This window comes from Silurus aristotelis (assembly GCF_946808225.1).
Source record: "Silurus aristotelis genome assembly, chromosome: 2".
NCBI lineage: Eukaryota > Metazoa > Chordata > Actinopteri > Siluriformes > Siluridae > Silurus > Silurus aristotelis.
In genome coordinates this window covers 17,078,621-17,102,359 of record NC_139575.1, presented here as the reverse complement: position 1 = coordinate 17,102,359, position 23,739 = coordinate 17,078,621, and the positions used below count along the sequence as shown (strand labels likewise).

The window sequence follows — 23,739 nt, the reverse complement described above, 5'->3', positions numbered from 1 at the left end:
TTATACAGCCAGAAGTTTGGATTGTTGAGTGAAAATTGTTTTGTGGCATATATGTGCTTGTTTTTTTTCTACACAATTAAACATTTGAATGAACATCTTCTGAGAGGGGTGATTCCATACTTTTTGCCAGGGGTTGTGTGTATATATATATATATATATAATTATTATTATTATTATTTATTGACTTATTATTTATTTATTTTTGTATTATGTTGCTGTGGTGGTGGAGGATTGAGAGCCTATTCTTATTAACCTAATGGGATTTAATCTGGTTTACAAAACCGAAAAAGAAACAGAATGTGCATGCAAAAGTGTAGTCTATTAGGAAGTAAAGCAGCCCAATAGGCCTCTTGTGGAACCGCCCATGTTTTCAAAACACTACAGGAAGCGACATGGCCACGTGATGGCGTTTTATGTGCTTGTTTAGGGAAATTAAACCAAATATATTTTGAATATCGTCGCTGAATTGTTTCACACGAACCCTTGGTTTGGTCATTTACACATCTGAGGTTGGTCGTATGTCTCAAACACTGTGAGTCTTTGTACAGTTTTATAACATTTGGTGCTCTAAGTTGCCTCCCCTACCCGCTCCTACATGCTAAGCGCGGAGTGAGATCTCGTGTTTCTCAGTACTTCTCCGAGTGTCGTGGCTCCCCTGGTCTTTCCGCATTGCACTAAATCGGGCATTGTTTGCACTTGCAGTGCAGAGCGACATGAATGCGATTTAGACGACAATGTGCGATATAGCAGATCTCAAAGTGTGAGCAAAAAACACAACTCGAGGCATGCACCTGCTGCCAGTGTTGTTGTTCTCAATCACGTCCGCGCGTCGCTCATAAACCCTGATCATCTTCATAGCGAAGTCTGCGCGGAATCAGAGAGCATCTCGCAGTGCATCACATCTCGCTAAACCATGTCTACCCAGGCTGAGGAGCCTGCTGCAGAAGCTGCACCCGAAGCACAAGCAAAACCGGCGGCCAAAAAGAATAAACCCGCCAGTAAAGCAAAACCTGCATCTACAGAGAAACCGAAGAAAAAGAAGAAGGGCAAAGGACCCGGGAAGTACAGCCAGCTGGTGATCGATGCTATCAAAACCCTGGGTGAGAGAAACGGCTCGTCTCTTTTTAAGATCTACAACGAGGCGAAGAAGGTGAGCTGGTTCGATCAGCAGCACGGGCGCGTTTACCTGCGTTACTCCATCCGGGCGCTGCTGCAGAATGACACCCTGGTGCAGGTGAAGGGGCTCGGCGCTAACGGCTCCTTCAAACTCAACAAGAAGAAATTCACCTCCAGCACCAAGAAGAGCACTGAAACCAAGAAGAGCGCTGAAACCAAAAAGAGCGCTGAAACCAAAAAGAGCGCTGAAACCAAAAAGAGCGCTGAGAAGAAGTCTGCCAAAAAGCCAGCCAAGAAAGCCGCTGAAAAGAAAAAGAGCGCCAGCGGGGTGAAGAAGAGCGTCAGCGGGGTGAAGAAGAGCGTCAGCGGGGTGAAGAAGAGCGTCAGCGGGGTGAAGAAGGTGACTCCAGCTGCCAAGAAAACCAGCAAGCCGAAAAAAGCGGCTAAAACCTCAGCGTCTCCTACCAAGAAGCCGAGCAAGCCCAAGAAAGCCAAACAGACCAAAAAGACTGCTAAGAAGCCTTGAGATGTTTGTGGTCTTCATGCTTTAAACCAACAGTATTTTACTTACTTACTATAAGCATCCCGATGCCTGTAAATAAGCCTTATTTACAGTGCATAAATAGCATTAAGAAGGATCTGCATAGCATTGAAGTTATTTTTTACTGTTTTACTGGTGTTACGAAATGTATGTATAAAAAAATGCACGTGTTATAATTTCTCTTGTACCACTAGTAAGATGAATTGCTTATTTTATTTTTTTTAAATAAAATGTTAAAAAGAAAAAAAGGCCTGTTTCTTCTGCAAGGTGGTTTCTCATATTTAATCTGTGATGTCTTTATGCAGTTGGTATTCGTATAAACGCAAAAAAACCTCAGATGTACATACACGTACGTGTATATTCATACAATTATATTATATTGACGTGAAAAGCAGGGCGAAGTTCTGTTCAAACAAAGTATAAAAACAACAAAATAAATTGTAAAAAAAAAAAAAATTGATCCTAAGCTTTTAAAAAAGTGAAAAATTAAAGCAGATAGATGAGAGTAATGTGAGTAAACGTTGCTATACATTTTGTAAATAAATACTACAGATAAATAATGTACTTCCAAATGGTATGGTTCGACCTGATCATTTTTGGGGGGCTTCCTGGACACCCCTCATGATAACCTGTTAGTGGTACCGCCCATAGAACGACGAGGAACACGGAAGTGGTTCGCTCTTTGTAGCATTTCCGCTTTTAGACAAGAGCCGGATAAAGAGAAATGGTAAGAAATTCACATTGCAACAAATTATTTTTTGTAAACTAAAAAAAAAAAATACATGTATTGTTTTTTTTAATGCGTATATATGTTTTTGTATTCGAAGTATACATTTGACCATCACACTAGCGGTTAGCTGCCTAGCGAACATCATCCACACCCAAGTCTGATTTTTCATGAAAATGATCACAGCAAGATGTGCATGATTATTTGCTTACTTTATCATACATGCATACACATGCATACACATGCACACACACGCATATGTATTTTTGTGGTCGCGTACATCCTGCATCACAAATAACTTCATATCTTACGATCCATATTGCATCAGGATCTGAGATGATAAACTCCAGCAGCACCAGTATTTTGCAGAACTGGGCCACTAGAGAGTTGATATGCATTTCCGGTCAAATAAGTTAAATATCGTCTTGTTTAAATACTTTTAAATCATGTAATTAAACAATCATCTCTAAAGTGAGTTACAATACAATTACTGACTCCTTACCATACCTAGAAAAGTGCATGATGATATTGATATTATATTGTCATATCTGGGAGCCTAGGCTAGACTTATTGCATTTGCCCTCAAGTGTTTAAGATGTAGTCTACGTAGCACAGGTTCATATGAGGACCAGATAAAAATGTCATGAGGTTTAAATAATTGTCAGTTGCTGATTAAGTATTTACACTCACAATTGCCCAATTATTCATTCATGCATGTTCATTTACTGATTTAACCTGGTTAGGGTTGTTATGAAATCCAGAGACAATCTTGTGAATTTTGGAAGGACACACACTTAATTTACGCCTAAGCAATTCAGAGTAGACCATGAAATAATGGACTTGCTTCCTATTTAGAAAGATGGAGATTCTCCACAAGGTGGTGCTCTGTTTGCATGTAACAGCAGAGTTTGTGTAAATGTTATTGGTTCCACTGACCGTTTTCAACAGACTAATATTTAGGTAACACCTTAAATGCATTATCGTATACATTTAAGTCAAAGTTGTAGTTTCTGACTTTGCTTTAATACAGTTCACTTTCTGATTGACGGTAGCATCTGAGACCTGACGTTGTGAAATGTGTGTGGATTTAGCACAGTTGATTTGGTATTTCAGGAATTTGTGTACAGGTTCAGGCCTGTACACATGCAAGAATAAGCAGACAAACTCCTGGTGTAGGCTCGCCATAAGTGAGCTGTATATTTGGTAGGAGCTAACCAAAGTAGTTGGGTTGTCAACACTGTGGTCTTTGCTGACTTCCTCAACATGTGTCATGTTTCTGTGTGTCACTGCAGACAGCGACACTGCGTCCGTACCTTAATGCAGTACGAGCAACACTACAGGCAGCTCTCTGCCTGGAAAACTTCTCCTCCCAGGTGGTTGAGCGCCATAACAAACCTGAGGTTGAAGTCCGGTAAGTATGCTTTTAACTTAGAGCTTCCACCTAAGCTTAGTTTAGTATTTTAGCACTTTTATATTATGTATGTTAATAACTTTCTACATAAAACAAATCATGCCCACAGCTTAGTGGCCCTTTCCTGTCATTTCTCTTTGTCATTTTAAATAATTTAACTTCTGAAGAATATATGCTAATATATGATAACATATAGTATTTTATTGAGCCCCACTGACTGGCTGTGTGTTTGTCATTATGTGTGATGACACAACAGGAGCAGTAAGGAATTGTTGCTTCAGCCGGTTGTAATTAGCAGAAATGACAAAGAGAAGGTCCTTATAGAAGGTTCAATCAACTCTGTTCGTGTCAGCATTGCAGTAAAGCAGGTATTTATTTATCACACATCAGTCTTCTTTTCTCAGAGGCTTTTAATTGTTCTTGGCTTTTGAGAAGTAGCGTTAATCTGTAGGAAACATCTCATGTATTCAGGCTAAAGTTTTATTGCTGAGACCACAATACCACAATAATGTGTTCCATAAAATAACCTCCAATTCAAACATGGCCTTAATGATTTTAATGTTAGTCTTAAACATTTTGTCGATAAGTATGGTCAAAAAAAAAAAAAAAAATAAACATACATAAACATGTCTGTTCAAGATCCCATGAGCAGAGTGTCAGAGGCTGTGAAACTTTGACTGAGTGAAACTTTGACTGAAACTGTGAATGTTGACTGCTCTAATTGGTCTTTTCTAGGCTGATGAAATCGAGAAGATTCTCTGCCACAAGTTTATGCGCTTTATGATGATGAGAGCTGAGAACTTTTTCATTCTGAGGAGAAAAGCAGTGGAGGTAAGAGACGTATAATGTATAAGGAGAGAAGCAAAGCACACTGTTGGATGTAATCTTATGCTCACCAATCATGTAGATTTACCTTTTTAGGTACCTGTGTGCATCTACAAGGAAGGGAGATGCGCAAAGGCGAATTTGTTTATGCTGAACAGACAGATTATTTTATTTTTACATAATTCAGTATAAACAGACAGACACACACACACCTTTGAAAAAAGTGACCATTTCAAAATGATCAGTAAAAAGAATTAGTTTAGTTTTTATTCCATAAACTAATGACAACATTTATCAAGAATTCCAAATAAATATATTGTCATTTAGACCAGCGGTCCCTAACCCTTTTTGCACCATGTCAGACAATATTTTTACAGACTGGCCTTTAAAGTATGACGGATAAATACAGCAAAATAAAATTATACGACCGGCATAAAATCTTTTTTTTATATATATATATATATATGTTGTTTTTTGTTCATTTTGCTCACTTGGGGGAGCAGCCCCTTTAAGAAGGTAGAGGATGAAGGTAAGACGTGACTGAGGCATCATAACATGCATCAAGAGTGAGTCATAGACAGATGTTGCGGAGAGAATCCGGTAAATTTTTTATATAAAACATCGTTCCGAATCCGATAATAAATAAAACAGAAAAAATGTAAGTTATATGTTCTTTCTGTTCGGCCCGGTACCAATTGACCCACGGACCGGTGCCGGGATCACTGATTTAGAGCATTTATTTGCAGAAAAATGACAACTGGTCAAATTAACAAAAGATGCGGTTTTCAGACCTTAAATAATGCAAAGAAAACAAGTTTGTGATCATAAGTCTTCCTTTACACTGGGGTTCAAGTCTCAGCTCGGCCACAGGGTTTTAATCTGGTGGTCTCCATCCACACCTTGATTGACAAGGGTGTGTGGCATGAAGCATTGTCCTGTTGGAATAAACACTTCATGTGCCCTTCACAAAGACAAATGTGCACAATTTCAGCCTTGCTAAAGAACCCCCAGATCATTACAGATCCTCCACCAAATTTCACAATGTGTGCGAGATGCTGCAGCTTGTATGTCTCTCAAGGTCTCTGTTTAATCATTAAAGAAGCAGGTGTTGGGCAAAGCTAAAAATTTGACTCATCAGAGAAGATAATTACCCCCGTTTTTATACTTTTCCTTGTTAAATAAGCTTTGGTTCAGGTGATCACATAATTAGTACTTCATTAATCAGAATGAGGTGTGCCTGTGTTGGAATTCAGCACACACTGGAATCATATGGCTGCCGTACATGTAGAGATGCTTATTTAAGAAAAAAATATGGAGTGTTCTCTTAATTTTTTGCAGTGCTGAAATAATCAAATTTTTTTCACTATAACCTCTTCTTGTTTTTTGCTTTAGGGTTATGATATTAGTTTCCTCATCACTAACTTTCACACAGAGCAGATGTATAAGCACAAGTTGGTGGATTTTGTCATCCATTTTATGGAGGAAATTGATAAGGAAATCAGCGAGATGAAGCTGTCAGTCAATGCAAGGGCACGAATAGTTGCTGAAGAATTCCTCAAAAATGTGAGTGTGCCGTTTGTTTCACTAATACACATGCGCACACACACAATCACACCTATTTACCATAATTAGTACTTGGCCTTGTGTACAAAATGTAAAAATAGAAATTATTGTTGGTTGTTTGTTTGTTTTGCTAACTAGCTGCAGTAAAATATTGAAGTATCTAAATCTACATTAATTGAGCACTTTATTAGGAACACGTGTACCAGCAGTCAGTGCCTCATGACACATCACATCAAACATTGGAATAGGAAAAAATGTGTTTGCAGTGTTTTTGACACTGGCATCATCAATGGTGCCTGGCAGGCTGGTTCAAGTATTTCTATAACTGCTGATCTCCTGTAATTTTTAACCATAAGTATTTTCTCCTGATCATTTTGATCAGTTGGCTGTTGAATATTGTATTAGGCTTGAACCTGAACTGCATATGCTTGGCTATCTTGTAGATCAATTATCTGAAATAAAATGAACAATAACTTAATCTTCTCCTATTCTTTTAATTCCTAAAAGTTTTAAGGATGTACATGCTCACCCTCAGCACACTGCAAGATCATGATCCACATAAGCAGGTGTGGGTCCTGGAAATTCAAGCAAGCAACAGAGAGTGAGTGATGCACATGGTGTAAACCAACGTGAAACAACAAGGACCAAGTGGATTCAGGTCACATGTCCTCGCCACAGGACTGAATTCACAGTATTGAAGTGATCACAACCAAAAGCACTCATGGAATTCAAAGACTCTCTGTTTTGTTCAGTAGTTATGAAATTTGCTTTATTAATCCACTTGTGCCAACTTATTTTGTTTGCTTGCTAACTTGCTTCAAAATCAAATTCTATACAGCTTCATGGCCTTTACCACTTGTTTCTTCCTCTTTTTAAACTCCTCATTATTCTGTATAGTTAAGAGCTCACAATGTTGTAGTATGGATTCATCTAACTGAGACATTGAACAAACCTCTAATATCAGGGTGGACATTCTTGGGTATTTCTTTCAATGTTCTTGGGCAAGAAAGGGGATGTTCCAATAATATAAACTGTGTTAATGCTCTTGAATTATATGTAAAATATATGTATATTGTGTGCATAGTGAAATTTTCATGTCTGATTTTTGATATATTAATTTTCACACTATTGCACATGGATTACACAACAACTTAGTTAGAGGCTAGATGTCGACAGAACTCTGATAATAAATAAACATCTTTTTGTTGCTTATAATTTTCTTTTGCCGTGTGTTTTTTGAAAAAAAAAACTTTTGATCATTTATTGCAGAGCTGATGTGCCTCAACCAAGTCTTTCTCTGACTTAAAGTCTGTAAAGAAGAAATAGTACATATAAATTATTTATTCACTTTTAGTTGTAATGGTTAATGATTTACTTTTTAAGACCTTTATTTTTACTCTAAGCTGCAGGACTAACAAACCTGAACTTACCATCACCCCCCCCCCCCCCCTCTCTCTCTCTCTCTCTCTCTCTCTCTCTCTCTCTCTCTCTCTCTCTCTCTCTCTCTCTCTCCAACAAATTATCACATGTCAGTTTACCTAGATGGACTGCTTAATAGTGTATAACCACTTTGAAGTTTACAGCACAGTCTATTTTGCACACCCCGTATCCTATTACAAATGCAAATTCCACAAAGATAAAATTTGTTTAGTTATAATCCATCATCAGTTTTAAGTGCTGGAATTACATTACTGTCTACTAGATTCTTAAATAGACCTCCTGAAATAAACATTTTTTCATGCCTGATTATAAGACCATAAACTGTTAAAACATTAATCTATTGGATGATTAATCTATTCGATTAATACATATCATATGTATAAAAATTCATTTAACAAAAATATTTTATTTAAAAATAATAGCTCATACAATCTATACTGAGGAAATACTTTATAACAAATCGAGAACTTTTAAATATTGTTCAGAAATTGGATTGAGTTGATATTGAAAATGGATAACTAAATGTCTGATTTTACAGCCAACTACAATGTCAATGTAAATACTGACAATATTTTTCAAATATATAAATAAGTTTTCTATGAATCTCCTACAAAATGCATATACATGTTGTGAAATCCTTAGGAGAACCTTTAAATAAATGTTAGTGCCCTCAGTGTGACCTGAGAAGAAGACTGATCTCTTTATATCCATCTGTCTTTGACACATCGAAAAGTCAATCCAAGTGTTGAAAGCTATAAGCAGGTGGTTTAGTAGATTGCATTTTCCCTCAAGACTTTAATTAATCTAAATGCTTCATTTATTCATTTATCTTCATACCTGCTTTATCCGTGTCAGGATTGCATTGGTGTAGTGAATATTTTGGGAGCACTGGGTGCAAGGCAGAAACACAACGTTAGGTGGGATGCCAATGGGCCACCATGGACACATTCACATACTCATTCATGCCTAGCAATTTAGATCACCTAGTCCACCTTCTGTCAACTTTCTGGGAGCTGGGAGGACACTGGGGGGGATAGGATGGGGCACTAAGTAAACCCCTATATAAATAAATATATATATATATATATATATATATATATATATATATATATATATATATATATATATATATATATATATATATATATATATATATATATATATACTTCATGCAAAAGTCAATTTCTGCTCCTACACAGGTCATTCAGTGTTATGTAAATACCTGGCATCCTAAAAATTAAGGAAAGAATGTGTCCTGTCAATTTAAGTTAGCATGATATTAGAGCCTAAATTAAATCCAAATGCTGTTTTTCTACATTGTGTATGAAAATTTTACTGAAAGCTTATGATTTTACTGATTGTTTCTATGTAATGAATTGAATAGACTTTATTTGTCACATATATATTATAATAAAATATTTTCTTCACATATCCCTGCTTGCTCGGAAACTGGGGTCACCCATGATACAGCGCCCCTGGAGCACAGAGGTTAAGGGCCTTGTTTAAGGGCCCAAGAGTGACAGCTTGGTAATACCAGGGCTTGAACCCCCAACTTGCCAATCAGTAACCCAGCACCTTAACCACTGAGCTACCACTCCCTCATGGGCCCATTGATGAACTGGCACTCCAACTAAGATAAATTCCTAAGATAGATTCTGGATCCACTGCAGCCCTGACCTCCCCTGGCACAATTTTTGAATGTGACAGTGATATTATGTAAAAAAATTTTTAAAAAATAATAATTTTCTGTTAAAGTCCATCACAACCTACCCTTATAATAATTGTAATAAGTTCCTCTTTTTTCATATAAATATAATGAGTATATAAAGAGAGAAAGTCATAGCCACGAAATTTTCAGTAAGTGAATGCATCTAGTTAGCTATCCAAATTCAAAGCATAAATAAGGATTGTGGTTCACTCCTGAATCCTTTTGTTTAATGTGATTATGATCAGAAGACTTCAGTTTTTACAATCTTTGAAGAGAATGCCCTCTGTTAGTTTGAGTGGTGTGTTCTAAATCTTGATCCTACTCTTCAGATTGCAGCATCCTTCTGAGTCAGTACTGAGCCATGTGAAAATTGTCCGTTGATACTTGGAGGCACTTAAAAGATGCTGGCTTTGTTTGTGAAATGCAATGCACAGAGAGTTCAAAGGTGTATTAACACAATAAGCCTTCCAAGCATGTTGACATTTGGCCGCACACAGGGCTATATTTGTATTTTGTCCAAATAAGATATAATGTTATGAGTGAGCTATCAAATATCACATTTTTATTCAACCATGAGCTCATTATATCTCAAGAGTAACTGCTTTAAAATTTCTTCTGCTTTCTTTTCATTGCCAATGTGGGATCACATTTCCTGTGGAAAGACTGAGCTACTGGCTGACAAAAGCTTCCTTATAAATCATACAGCATGGATGGCATGCCACAATACTATAATGAAACAGACATATTTTTTAGGGGAATCCATTTATTGGATCAAACTGACAGCTTTCTATGTTCCCCATCCTTCATGAGAATCCTTCTATTGGGTTCCCTAATTAATACATTTCTAATTTTGGGCTTATTTGAATACTGTACACAAAGCCTATTTTTATTTTATACTTACATTTAAAAAAAAGAAAGCAAAAGACAACCTTTATGTGGAAAGAGGAAAGGTGGAGCTAAACGTTCAGACTGACTGAAGTGGGTCTGTCAACATATGAGTCTTTGTCAGAGCCCTGGGAGAGACTTAAGGAACTCCAGCTGTCTTTAGGGTGGCACACTATAATCTCTTTGGCAGCTCTTGCCATTTCTTAGCGCTTTTGGTATGACAATATACCAATTTTACTTCTTCATAACATGTTGGGCTTCCATGGCCCTTGCAACTTTATACAAATGACATTTGATGTTCTATCCACAGTTATAGAAAGGAGCTTTATAATGCCAGAGGACATTCAAAATAAAGATTAATAACTACCTGAAGCTACAGTACTCGGCTATCTAACCTTAGCCTAGAAATGATGATCCTTTTGTGAAGGAAGACAAGACAAATAATTTTTTGTCATATAAAATAAGGAAAATTGTTTTATCAGTTCTATAGTCAATCAATTTATAGACATAGATTAATCACTACTGGTTAATCGGTGTAGTGAATAATAATAACAACAAAAACAATAATAATAATAATTTTGTGTCTTTGCTATTTTGTATTTCCTATTTTCCATGTGCTTAATTATGTGCTGAAACAACACCTCTGTGCTCATAAGGTGGCAACAATTCATCACAGGATAAAAATACACTAGTGTGGTCATAAGATGCTGCTTAAGGAGGCAAACATTAGGGGGCAAATGAAGCAAAAATTCATGACCAAATTGAGCAGCTCAGACATGGTGACGACATGTCCAAAGGTCTATATAAGAGTCAGCCGGAGAATCCTAATCGGACCTGCAGGCACCCGACTAAGGTGAGTGACAACTATGTTCTTTTGTGCAAGAACAAAACAAAACAAAAACTAAACAAATGGCCTGATTCAATATTCAAATCCTACAATTATGAATGATGATATAATGCATAAACTGTGTTGTCTTTAATAGAATTACACAGCAACCCTGATTCGATCACCTCTGAATTCCCTGAAAGGCACCATACAGAGTAAATGCAGATTCTATAATGTCTGTGTCTGTGCATGCATATATATATATATATATATATATATATATATATATATATATATATATATATATATATATATATATATATATATATATATATATATATATATAAAAATGCATCACTGTGGAATAATGTCTAATTGTTTAAATCTACTATACCATACTATACTATACATAATACATAAATGTACAACATAGCTAAAACATTAAAATGTTTACATTTTAATTAGTTCATTATACACCCATATGATTGCTATGATTAGACAAAAAGATCTGTAAATTCTAATGTACTCCCTCCAGTAAAGTGTCACCATGAGTATAGATCCGGAAATGGAGTCCTTTGGCCCGGCGGCCATATACCTTCGGAAGCCAGAGCGAGAAAGACTTGAGGCACAAAATTTACCATTTGATGCCAAAACAGCCTACTATGTGACTGTTCCGTCTGAGATGTACCTCAAAGGGGTCCTTCAGAGCAGAGACGGTGGCAAAGCCACTGTGAAAACTTTGTGTGGCAAAGTAAGCAGTGAAAAATTAAAAAGAAGTGTTAAAATGTCGTATATTGATGTCACAATTAACTACTCTTATTTCACTACAGGTCTTAACAGTGAAGGAGGATGACATCTTCCCCATGAATCCTCCAAAGTTCGACAAAATTGAGGACATGGCTATGATGACCCACCTCAATGAGCCTACTGTGCTGTACAACCTCAAAGAGCGTTATGCAGCATGGATGATTTATGTGAGTACATGTTTAGCTACACTTCATTGCATTAATTTTTTCCCAGTACAAGTAAAGTACGTTACAGTAAGTACGTATGTCTATTTACAGTCATATTTTACATTTAATTTATGTTACTGGCACAGTAACATTGATTTAACATTTATTCTCTTCCACTTGTACAGACCTACTCTGGGTTGTTCTGTGTCACTGTGAACCCCTATAAGTGGCTCCCAGTGTACGACAGTGTGGTTGTGACAGCCTACAGGGGCAAAAAGAGAGTTGAGGCACCTCCTCACATCTTTTCCATCTCTGATAATGCTTATCAGTTCATGCTCACTGGTATGAAGATGGCAAAAAATAATCTATGTATAATTAATATTTTATGTGCTTAGTAAATATATCTACATGCAGAACTTTTCTTTTCCCCCAGACCGTGAGAACCAGTCAATCCTAATTACGTAAGTCCTGAAAGGTTGTGTATTTATAATAATCAGACAGTGGTTAACTGTTTTAGCCAATAATGATCTAGATGATTTAAGGGCTATCTGGAAGCATTTTAAAATAATATCACACAACAATCATGGATACAATAACTTGAATGAGTTCACTTTTTCTTGCTAAGTAATGTAAATGGGCTCTGGGTTATATGAGCATCATAACCATAATAAATATAAATATAGTTTACCTTGGTTCTCTTTCATGAACTAATAATAATGAAACAGTTTCAACACTATGAAAATCATTGGAAAAAAAAATCAATGAAGGTAAATAAAAAAATGATCAGACCATCAGATAAAATAGTTTTTGATTGGTACATTATAGATTAATGCCTTAGAGATGCTAGAAGCACTGTTAAAGCACACAGCTTCAAATTATTAACTGATTTTTATTTCAGCGGAGAATCTGGTGCAGGAAAGACTGTAAACACCAAGAGGGTCATCCAGTACTTTGCGACAATCGCAGTGGCTGGACCGAAGAAGGCAGAACATGTCCCTGGAAAAATGCAGGTTGGTGAAATGCAGTGCTGTTCATAGTGTAAGCAGTAAACTAAATCTTGAAATGCTTGTTATAAGTGTACTACTGATATTATCTACTGATAATATTGTGATAATATTGTGATAATATTGTAATCTTCAGGGGTCGCTGGAAGATCAAATCATTGCAGCTAACCCTCTGCTTGAAGCGTATGGCAATGCAAAGACTGTGAGGAATGACAACTCCTCTCGTTTTGTAAGATATTTTTTGGTTAATTGGTTGGTTTTAAATGTCTTAAAAATAATTGCATGTATACTATAAACATATTTTTAATTCCATAGGGTAAATTCATCAGAATCCACTTTGCCTCCACTGGAAAGTTGGCCTCAGCAGATATTGAAACTTGTGAGTTGTTTTGATATATTATACTTAAGAATTTACATCAAACATATATACCGCTTCTAACTCAGGAGCATTTATCCCATATGATTATGTGTACAGATCTGTTGGAAAAGTCAAGAGTGACCTTCCAGCTCTCAGCTGAGAGGAGCTACCACATTTTCTACCAGCTAACAACTGGGCACAAGCCTGAACTGCTGGGTAATCCATGCATACAGAGTCTTAAAATGATAGCACATTAAAAAGCAAAAGTGTACTATACTGTTAATGATTATGCTGCTGTCTACAGTAAGAAACAAGATATATAGTATATTTTAAAAGGCATGTTTTTTCCATTTCTGCAGAGGCTCTGCTGATCACCACTAACCCATATGACTATCCACTGATCAGTCATGGGGAGATCACGGTCAAAAGCATCAATGATGTGGAAGAGTTCATTGCTACAGATGTACGTTGTCTATTTTTGAAAGTAATTCATTAAATAAAACAGAGTTGTTTTATATGCTCAAGGCTGCCTTTTGTGTCTTACCATTGATATTGCATGCTTAAATGATTACTTTCTTGTTTTTCCAGACTGCCATTGACATCTTGGGCTTCACTGCAGAGGAGAAGATGAGCATTTACAAGCTGACAGGAGCTGTGATGCATCATGGTAACATGAAATTTAAGCAAAAGCAGAGAGAGGAGCAGGCCGAACCTGATGGCACTGAAGGTAAGGTGAATTTAATTTAGGTTCTGATCATTCTGAGCGATAATACTTGGTCGGAATGAGAGCTATTGTACACTTTTCTGTATAGTAAGAAGTTTGAACACCTAAACATACTGTAGGTTTATTTTTGAACATCCCATTACACATTTACACATTTACACATTTCACTGTTCTGGGAAAATGTCTCCCAGTTAAAGAAAAGAAAAAATGTTCTCGCATTGTATATATTTTTGGTACCAGTTTGGGGAAAAAACTAATTTGGCTGGAAAAGTAAAATGTCCATATAGTACAAATAACTGAATAAAATTCACACAAATCAGCTTTTGAAATACCTTGCATGAAAAGAAACTTAAAATAAAAGTTGTTTTTGTACATTTGTCAATTTATTTAAACCTTATTCCTCCAGTGGCTGATAAAATCGCTTACCTCATTGGCCTGAATTCAGCTGATATGCTGAAAGCTTTGTGCTTTCCCAGAGTCAAGGTCGGGAACGAGTTTGTGACCAAAGGCCAGACTGTTCCACAGGTAATGAAAATTTTACATTGACAAATAATGTTTACAATTAGTATTATTTATTTTAAAAATGTCTTTTTTTGCTATTTCAAAAAGGTTAACAATTCAACCATGGCTCTGAGTAAGTCAATCTATGAGAAGATGTTCTTGTGGATGGTTGTTCGTATCAATGAGATGCTGGATACCAAACAGTCAAGACAGTTCTTTATTGGGGTGCTGGACATTGCTGGGTTTGAAATTTTTGATGTAAGTAAATTAGGTACTAAGATAAATATATAATTTTGCCCCCCAAAAAAGAGATGAAATAAACTAATCTGTTTCTGTATAATAGTTCAACAGCTTGGAACAGCTGTGCATTAACTTCACTAATGAGAAACTGCAACAGTTTTTCAACCACCACATGTTTGTGCTTGAACAAGAGGAATACAAAAAAGAAGGAATTCAGTGGGAGTTTATTGACTTTGGAATGGATCTGGCAGCCTGCATTGAGCTTATTGAGAAGGTAAGGAACAATTGACAAGTTAATAGTTTTTTGGTGGGTGAACAAAGTTATCAAAGTTATCATTAATAAGCTGATTGTGTTCTTATTCATAGCCAATGGGTATTTTCTCCATCCTTGAAGAAGAGTGTATGTTCCCCAAGGCCACTGACATGACATTCAAGAACAAGTTGTATGACCAACACCTTGGTAAAACTGCATCCTTTCAGAAGCCAAAGCCTACAAAAGGCAAGGCAGAGGCTCATTTCTCCCTGATACACTATGCTGGCACAGTGGACTACAACATTTTAGGCTGGCTGGACAAAAATAAGGACCCCCTGAATGACTCTGTTGTTCAGCTGTACCAGAAGTCATCAGTTAAACTGATGTCTACATTGTTTGCTTCTCATACATCTACAGAAGGTGTGTTGCAGTTAATTTTGTATAGATTAAAGATTATCTAAAGAAGCTGACATTTGCTTTAGCATTTAATTCATATAATAATTGTTTCATGCTCTTGGCAAAATGTTGGTTGGGTGAAATGTGTCTCCAATCTTGTTAACATTGCTGAATGAAATCATTTTTGGGGGGTATGTTGAATCAACAGCTGAAGGAGGTTCCAAAAAAGGTGGGAAGAAAAAGGGTGGCTCCTTCCAGACTGTGTCTGCTTTGTTTCGGGTAAGAACAAATTACATATGCATTCTAATGCAACTAAAGCAATAAGATATTAAACATTCAAGAGGTTTTTTTAAATGGTTGATTATTTAGTTGTTTTCCAATCCAACAGGAAAACCTGGGCAAGCTTATGACCAACTTAAGAAGCACTCATCCGCACTTTGTGCGTTGCATCATTCCAAATGAGAGCAAGACACCAGGTAAGTTTAAGTCACCTGTCGGTCTCACAACACATGGCTTGAAGTAAAAAGAAAGCAACCGTGTCTTATATTTAATACTGCTTTACTCATCCTTTGTACTTTAGGCTTGATGGAGAATTTTCTGGTAATTCACCAGTTGCGCTGTAATGGTGTACTGGAGGGTATCAGAATCTGCAGAAAGGGTTTCCCCAGCAGAATCCTCTATGGTGATTTCAAGCAGAGGTACTTTCTGCACACAATGCACAGTTATTATAGATGTTATTTTAATATCTGATCAAGTATATAATAGGAATACACGGTGTGTGCTGTGCTGTCAAAGCTAAGGAGATTTTTTTGGTTTTTAGATACAAAGTATTGAATGCCAGTGTCATCCCTGAGGGCCAGTTCATTGACAACAAGAAAGCTTCAGAGAAGCTTCTCAGCTCCATTGATGTGGACCATACACAGTACAAGTTTGGTCATACCAAGGTAAGAAATGGTATCAAAGAAAACTTTCATTAGCATTTACTAAATAATTGTGTCTTAATAATTAGAAAACTTGTTTACAGGTATTTTTCAAAGCTGGACTGTTAGGTCTTCTTGAGGAGATGCGAGATGTAAAGCTTGCTATTCTTATAACGATGACTCAGGCTTTGTGTCGAGGTTTCCTTATGAGGACAGAGTTTGTCAAGATGATGGAGAGAAGGTATTGTCCAGGGCTCTTAATTGTATATTTGTCTCAGGATGCATTTATTGTTATTACCCAAAAATGCTGATAAAAGGGCTCTAATTCTGTAACAGAGAATCTATCTTCACCATCCAATACAACATTCGCTCATTCATGAATGTGAAACACTGGCCATGGATGAAGCTTTATTTCAAGATCAAGCCGCTTCTGAAGAGTGCAGAGACCGAAAAGGAAATGGCTGCCATGAAAGAGAATTTTGAGAAAATGAAAGAGGATCTGGCGAAGGCTCTAGCAAAGAAAAAAGAGCTTGAGGAAAAAATGGTTTCACTACTTCAGGAGAAAAATAACCTGCAGTTACAAGTAGCTTCAGTAAGTTTTAATCTTTCAAGTTCTGTGAGAATTTCAAATTAGAATAAATTATTTACTAAAAAGTTCACTTTATGAAGAGCATTTCATCATTTTCAAATCTAGGAAGTTGAAAATCTCTCAGATGCTGAAGAACGATGTGAGGGGCTCATCAAAAGCAAGATCCAGCTTGAAGCCAAACTTAAAGAGATAACTGAAAGACTGGAGGATGAGGAGGAAACCAATGCTGAACTGACAGGCAAGAAACGAAAATTGGAGGATGAGTGTTCTGAGCTGAAGAAAGACATTGATGATTTAGAGCTGACCCTAGCTAAAGTGGAGAAGGAGAAGCATGCCACTGAGAACAAGGTGACTATTCTATAGATAAAACATTTGTCATTTGGCAATATGACTACCACCAATGCTTACGTAAGTATATTTTCAGGTCAAAAACCTCACTGAAGAAATGTCCTCTCTAGATGAGATCATTGTGAAATTGACAAAAGAAAAAAAAGCTCTTCAAGAGGCACATCAGCAAACCCTTGATGATCTCCAAGCAGAGGAAGACAAAGTCAATACTCTGACTAAAGCCAAGGTTAAACTGGAACAACAAGTAGATGATGTGAGTTTTTCAGAAAAAGGTTATATTTTATATTTGATGTTACAATCATATTATTGGTAAAAAAAAAAAAAAGAAAAGAATACTGAGGATGGCGCCGCCAGGCAGGAAGAAAAAGAGGAAGAGCAAGAAAGAGGTTTATGGATATGGTAAGGACAGACATGTAGGTGGTGGATTTAAAAGAGGCATATGTAGAGGACAGAGTGGGATGGAGACGGATCCGCTGTGGTGACCCCTTATAGGAGCAGTTAAAAGAAGAAAAAGAAGGCCGTTTGCACACATATAGTATTATTCAAGTGCTCTGTATTCTAATATGTTTTTCGGTCTACAATAGCTTGAAGGCTCTCTCGAACAAGAGAAGAAGCTGCGTATGGATCTTGAACGAGCTAAGAGAAAGCTAGAAGGAGACCTTAAAATGGCCCAGGAATCTATAATGGATCTGGAAAATGACAAGCAACAGACCGATGAAAAGCTTAAGAAGTGAGAGCACAAAGATAATGACATAAAAAATTATAAGTTAGACTTTGTGATATTTTGTGATATTTAACCTATTTATTGACTATTTATCTATATGTGACCAATAGGAAGGACTTTGAGACAAGCCAACATCTTAGCAGGATTGAGGATGAGCAGATCCTTGGTGCACAGCTTCAGAAAAAGATTAAAGAACTTCAGGTCATTATAAACTACTTTGCCACTTCGCATGTTTATTTTGTGCTTAATAATCATGTCTCATGTCAGTGTAATATAATCATCATAGGCACGTATTGAGGAGCTTGAAGAGGAAATTGAAGCAGAGCGTGCTGCCCGTGCTAAAGTTGAAAAGCAAAGATCTGATCTCTCCAGAGAACTGGAAGAGATCAGTGAGAGACTTGAAGAAGCTGGAGGTGCCACTTCTGCCCAGATTGAGATGAACAAGAAACGTGAGGCAGAGTTCCTAAGGTTGCGCCGTGATCTTGAGGAATCCACCCTGCAGCATGAAGCCACCGCAGCAGCTCTGCGTAAAAAGCAGGCTGACAGTGTGGCAGAGCTTGGGGAGCAGATTGATAACCTTCAGAGGGTCAAGCAGAAGCTGGAAAAAGAGAAGAGTGAATTCAAAATGGAGATAGATGATCTGAGCAGCAACATGGAGGCTGTTGCCAAATCAAAGGTAAGCATTTAGATTATCAATCCACACTGCAAGACATGTGCTGGATGACTAAGAAAACTTTCAAACATGGCAAACGCGGCTTTTTATAGGCTAATCTTGAAAAGATGTGCCGTACACTGGAAGATCAATTGAATGAGTACAAGAGCAAGAATGAGGAGCAAGCTCGTCAGCTGAATGACCTTGGAACCCAAAAAGCACGTCTTCAGACAGAAAATGGTAAATAATTAGAAAAGCAAAGAGTGTGCTTTATTTAAAAATAAAGCAAACTAAATTATGTTCTTATTTCTGTAGGTGAAATTGGGCGTCAACTGGATGAGAAAGAGTCTCTTGTTTCTCAGCTGACTCGAAGCAAACAAGCTTTTACTCAGCAGACTGAGGAGCTGAAAAGGCATATTGAGGAGGAGGTCAAGGTTAGTTATATCTTTTTTTAAAAAAAAGGTATATTTTTTAATAATTTGAAATTGACCCTAATTTCCATCCATGTATTAATGCAATTTCTTATGGATGTCAAGGCAAAGAATGCCCTGGCCCATGGTTTGCAGTCATCTCGACATGACTGTGACCTTCTCAGAGAACAGTTTGAAGAAGAGCAAGAGGCCAAAGCTGAGTTGCAACGTTCATTGTCTAAGGCAAACAGTGAGGTAGCTCAGTGGAGAACCAAATATGAGACAGATGCCATCCAGCGCACAGAGGAACTTGAGGAGGCAAAGTAAATATTTTTCTGGTCATAATTTTAAAATAAATCAATATGATGTCATTGTATAATGACACTACATTTCCTTTGCCAGGAAAAAGCTTGCCCAGCGCTTGCAAGATGCTGAGGAGTCAATTGAAGCCGTAAATGCCAAATGTGCATCACTGGAAAAGACAAAACAAAGATTGCTAAATGAAGTGGAGGACTTTATGATTGATGTAGAGAGAGCTAATGCACTCGCTGCGAACCTGGACAAGAAACAAAGAAACTTTGACAAGGTAATATTGTAAATAAAGTAAAAATTATATCCCACTATCTCAATTCTTGATTAAGCTTCAACCACTGTTTCCATAAATGTTTAAAGCAGAGCTAAAGTAGATAGTATATGTATCATACAGCAAGTATATACCTTACCTAAAAAAGAAGCTTGTATTTGGATATCATGTGAGTTAAGAAAAAAGCTGAAATATAACTGAAATATAACTGTTGTTCTTAAAAATATTAAGGTTTTGGCTGAATGGAAACAGAAATTTGAGGAAAGCCAAGCAGAGCTGGAGGGAGCACAGAAAGAGGCTCGTTCTCTTAGCACAGAGCTCTTCAAGATGAAGAACTCATATGAAGAAGCTCTAGACCATCTGGAGACTCTGAAGCGGGAGAACAAAAACCTTCAGCGTAAGTCCACATGTATACTTTCCGGCACTATAATGCAATGACATGTAAACTGGTGTCCTGTTTAAGGCTTCTTATAGAATGTTAGGCTGTGTTTGTTCTTGTCCATACAGAGGAGATTTCCGATTTAACTGAGCAACTCAGTGAGACGGGAAAAACTGTTCATGAGCTGGAAAAGGGAAAGAAGGCAGTGGAGAATGAGAAATCAGAAATACAGACAGCTCTTGAGGAAGCTGAGGTATGTTGCATAGAACAAATAAAATATATATGTAAGCTTTGAGTCTCAGTAGTACAATTTTTATTCTGCAAGTCATGTTCTCAAACAACTTTTTACTTAATGTTTTAGGCCACACTAGAACATGAGGAATCCAAGATTGTTCGTATCCAGCTTGAACTCACCCAAGTGAAGAGTGAGATTGACCGGAGGGTGGCTGAGAAGGATGAGGAGATTGAGCAGATCAAGCGAAACAGCCAGAGAGTGATTGAGTCCATGCAGAGCACTCTGGATGCTGAAATCCGTAGCAGAAATGATGCTCTCAGAATCAAGAAGAAGATGGAAGGTGATCTCAATGAGATGGAAATCCAGCTGAGCCATGCCAATCGCCAAGCTTCTGAAGCTCAGAAGCAGCTCAGGAACGTCCAAGGGGTCCTTAAGGTTGGTTTACAAACTATAAGACTAAACCTTAAATATATAAAGAAAAACCTCACTGTTATTTTTTTTCCCAGGATACCCAACTGCATCTGGATGAGGCTATTCGAGCACAAGAAGACATGAAAGAGCAGGTGGCCATGGTGGAACGCAGAAACAATCTGATGTTGGCAGAGATCGAGGAGCTTAGAGTTGCTCTGGAGCAAACAGAAAGAAGCCGCAAAGTGGCTGAACAGGAGCTGGTGGATGTCAGTGAGCGTGTGACTCTACTTCATTCTCAGGTGAGAAAAAATATTTTTTGTTAATATTGATGGCCTATGGTGATTAATCATTTGTTATTTTTATTTTATTACAACCATGATTAAACAAAATCATTTCTGTCTTTTTAGAATACCAGTCTTATCAATACCAAAAAGAAGCTGGAGGCTGATCTTTTGCAAATTCAGGGTGAAATGGAAGATACAATTCAGGAAGCCCGCAATGCTGAGGAAAAGGCCAAGAAAGCTATTACTGATGTGAGGAAAATAGTGTACTTTGCAACAAAATGGACACAGCATTCTGAAGCTCTCTAGAAATTAAATGATAAATGTAGAGTTAATGCACATCTGTACAAACATAGCCCCGGACACTGTCACTTACACAGAAGCACATATATTGCATTTAAATGTTAACCATTGAAAAATTTAATTGTAGGCTGCCATGATGGCAGAAGAGCTGAAGAAGGAACAGGACACCAGTGCTCACCTAGAAAGGATGAAGAAGAACCTGGAAATAACAGTAAAGGATCTTCAGCACCGCCTGGATGAGGCTGAGAATTTGGCCTTGAAGGGTGGCAAGAAACAACTCCAGAAACTGGAGGCTAGAGTATGTATAATAATGCACTGGAATTCTTTATGTATATGTAGAAAGTATAAAGGCATTCTAAAAAGGTTGGATGAAATAGTATATAGTTATCTAAAGCCAATTTAATTTTTATTTAGAACACATGGTTATTTTAAATGTTGGATATTCTTTAGGTCCGTGAGTTGGAAAATGAAGTTGAAGGAGAGCAGAGACGTGCAGCTGAGACTATTAAAGGTGTTCGCAAATATGAGAGAAGAGTGAAAGAACTTACTTACCAGGTAATGCAAAAAACTATACTTTTCCTTCTTACCTCAATATTTACAAATATAAATTACCATGAAAACAATCCACTGGTTTTCCACCTAACCTAATGAGGTAGAATCTCTCATGAATGGAGAATTACAAAAAATAAAAAAATAAAACTTTTCTAAATGGACATGATGATATGATGGTTTTATTGATTCTTTTCAAATTTTCTGTCATTGCTTAATCTTTTCAATGGTTAACGAAAACCATTAAGCCTGTTTTCATCTGAAGGTTTTGCCTGGTTGTATGCTGGTGTTTTCTGAAACAAAAAAACATAACCTCTCATTTTTCATGTTCTTGACACTCTGTTTCTTTTTCATTTTTTTTTAGAGAGTAACCTGTTTAGTGCAAATGTTTACTTCAAATTTTAAATTGTTCCCCACAGACTGAGGAGGATAAAAAGAATATTAACAGACTGCAGGATCTGGTGGACAAACTGCAGCTGAAAGTGAAGGCCTACAAGAGACAGTCAGAGGAATCTGTAAGTAAACCTTCTATTGTTAAATTAAACTTTATATGTGAATGACTGGTTTATGATTAACTGTATAACATGTACCACTACACTGCAACATGAAAGTACCATGCTTTGCCCTTTCTAAATTATTCAAATCAAATGGATCTGCATTTTGCAGCTTAGAATATTTAAATCCAGTAAAAAAATGTTTACAGGAGGAGCAGGCCAACAATCACCTAACCAGATTTAGGAGGGTGCAGCATGAACTGGAGGAGGCTCAGGAGAGGGCTGATATAGCTGAGTCACAGGTCAACAAGCTTCGGGCCAAGAGTCGTGAATTAGGAAAAGTATGTTTTTTTTCTACTTAAAGACATAAATAAAGAAAGAAACAAAGAATTTACATTTTTGTTTTGTTTTGTTTGTTTTTCAGGGTAAAGAAGTTCAAGAATGAATTTGTGGCATAGATGACCAAAAAGGACCTAGCTCTCATATAATATGAGTTGCATGCAAAATTCGCATTAGAGCTATTAACTGGAGTAAGCCTAGACCAATAAAGGAGCTTATAATCTGATGTCTCTGTTTTGTCTATTTTTATTTTGTTTGAAACACTCAGTTACACTGCACACCAAGTCAAATATTTTGACCACACTTAGCTTTATAAAGAATTCCATCGTTGTTATTAACACAGATTTACTATTCGACCTAGTTGACAAATTCAAAACTCTGAACTCAGTAATTTGTTGTACGAAGGTTAAAGCCATACTCATGTGTATATATTGAGCAAGACATCATATATATATTTTTTTTTTAAATAAATAAATCTAGCCACAGTACGACAGTACTATTGTAGCCACAATAATTCAGTACATAAAATTAATACACAGAATGGCAAATACAGTATGTCTAACTATTTAAAGCTGTTGTGCTTATTGTGTCCATCTTAAATCTATCTTAAAATGTTAATTAAGTGCCATATTTAAATGATTTACACGACTTACACACTTAGTTCGAGATAAGCGTTGTTCACAGAGAAACTATTTAACTGAAAGTAACATTATGAAACTCTTTAAATCTTTACAACTCTGATACCCACTGAAAAGTACTTAGTGGCACTAATGGTACCAACTAAGCCAGGTAGTTTCCTTCTTCTCACAGACCTCAAAAGCAAAATCCTCAATAAAATACCTGCAAAAAATTATCTCTGTAATAAAGAAGTGTTTTTAAATCAGGGAATTTTTTTTTTTTTTTTTTTCGCAGCACAGACAAGGGGGTAAAACAAATTATAATGATAATTACAAGTATTTAACAAATGACATTTCTAATCAAATATTGTCGAAAATGAAGTCGGTTGAAAAGATATACCGCCACCAGCAAGTGTCGCTATTTCCCCCAATCT

The 23,739-nt window shown here is 36.8% G+C and overlaps 3 protein-coding genes across 3 annotated transcripts; all 3 read left to right on the top strand.

Annotated features, from left to right (window-relative positions):
* The first annotated feature begins 434 nt into the window (after positions 1 to 434).
* h1-10 (H1.10 linker histone) lies at positions 435 to 1,905 on the top strand. The gene has a single exon (XM_083521589.1). The coding sequence runs from the start codon at positions 914 to 916 to the stop codon at positions 1,640 to 1,642; it is 729 nt and encodes a 242-aa protein (XP_083377715.1). The 5' UTR covers positions 435 to 913; the 3' UTR covers positions 1,643 to 1,905.
* A 330-nt stretch (positions 1,906 to 2,235) lies between these two features.
* Positions 2,236 to 7,398, top strand: arpc4 (actin related protein 2/3 complex, subunit 4). Its single transcript, XM_083521673.1, has 6 exons — positions 2,236 to 2,384; positions 3,677 to 3,795; positions 4,052 to 4,163; positions 4,531 to 4,626; positions 6,013 to 6,183; positions 6,691 to 7,398. The coding sequence occupies exons 1-6, from the start codon at positions 2,382 to 2,384 to the stop codon at positions 6,694 to 6,696; spliced, it is 507 nt and encodes a 168-aa protein (XP_083377799.1). The 5' UTR covers positions 2,236 to 2,381; the 3' UTR covers positions 6,697 to 7,398.
* A 3,561-nt stretch (positions 7,399 to 10,959) lies between these two features.
* Positions 10,960 to 22,914, top strand: myhb (myosin, heavy chain b). The gene is made up of 41 exons (XM_083570432.1): positions 10,960 to 11,069; positions 11,200 to 11,257; positions 11,578 to 11,793; positions 11,873 to 12,016; positions 12,181 to 12,337; positions 12,429 to 12,456; positions 12,894 to 13,005; positions 13,136 to 13,228; positions 13,315 to 13,378; positions 13,475 to 13,573; positions 13,717 to 13,820; positions 13,946 to 14,084; positions 14,488 to 14,606; positions 14,691 to 14,840; positions 14,926 to 15,096; positions 15,189 to 15,495; positions 15,680 to 15,750; positions 15,860 to 15,947; positions 16,052 to 16,169; positions 16,292 to 16,415; positions 16,496 to 16,632; positions 16,728 to 16,983; positions 17,086 to 17,328; positions 17,405 to 17,581; positions 17,913 to 18,058; positions 18,163 to 18,253; positions 18,339 to 18,728; positions 18,818 to 18,944; positions 19,020 to 19,138; positions 19,241 to 19,437; positions 19,517 to 19,700; positions 19,929 to 20,094; positions 20,205 to 20,329; positions 20,438 to 20,746; positions 20,818 to 21,021; positions 21,130 to 21,255; positions 21,434 to 21,604; positions 21,757 to 21,861; positions 22,275 to 22,370; positions 22,559 to 22,690; positions 22,774 to 22,914. The coding sequence occupies exons 3-41, from the start codon at positions 11,590 to 11,592 to the stop codon at positions 22,792 to 22,794; spliced, it is 5,814 nt and encodes a 1,937-aa protein (XP_083426558.1). The 5' UTR covers positions 10,960 to 11,069; positions 11,200 to 11,257; positions 11,578 to 11,589; the 3' UTR covers positions 22,795 to 22,914.
* The last annotated feature ends 825 nt before the right edge of the window (positions 22,915 to 23,739 follow it).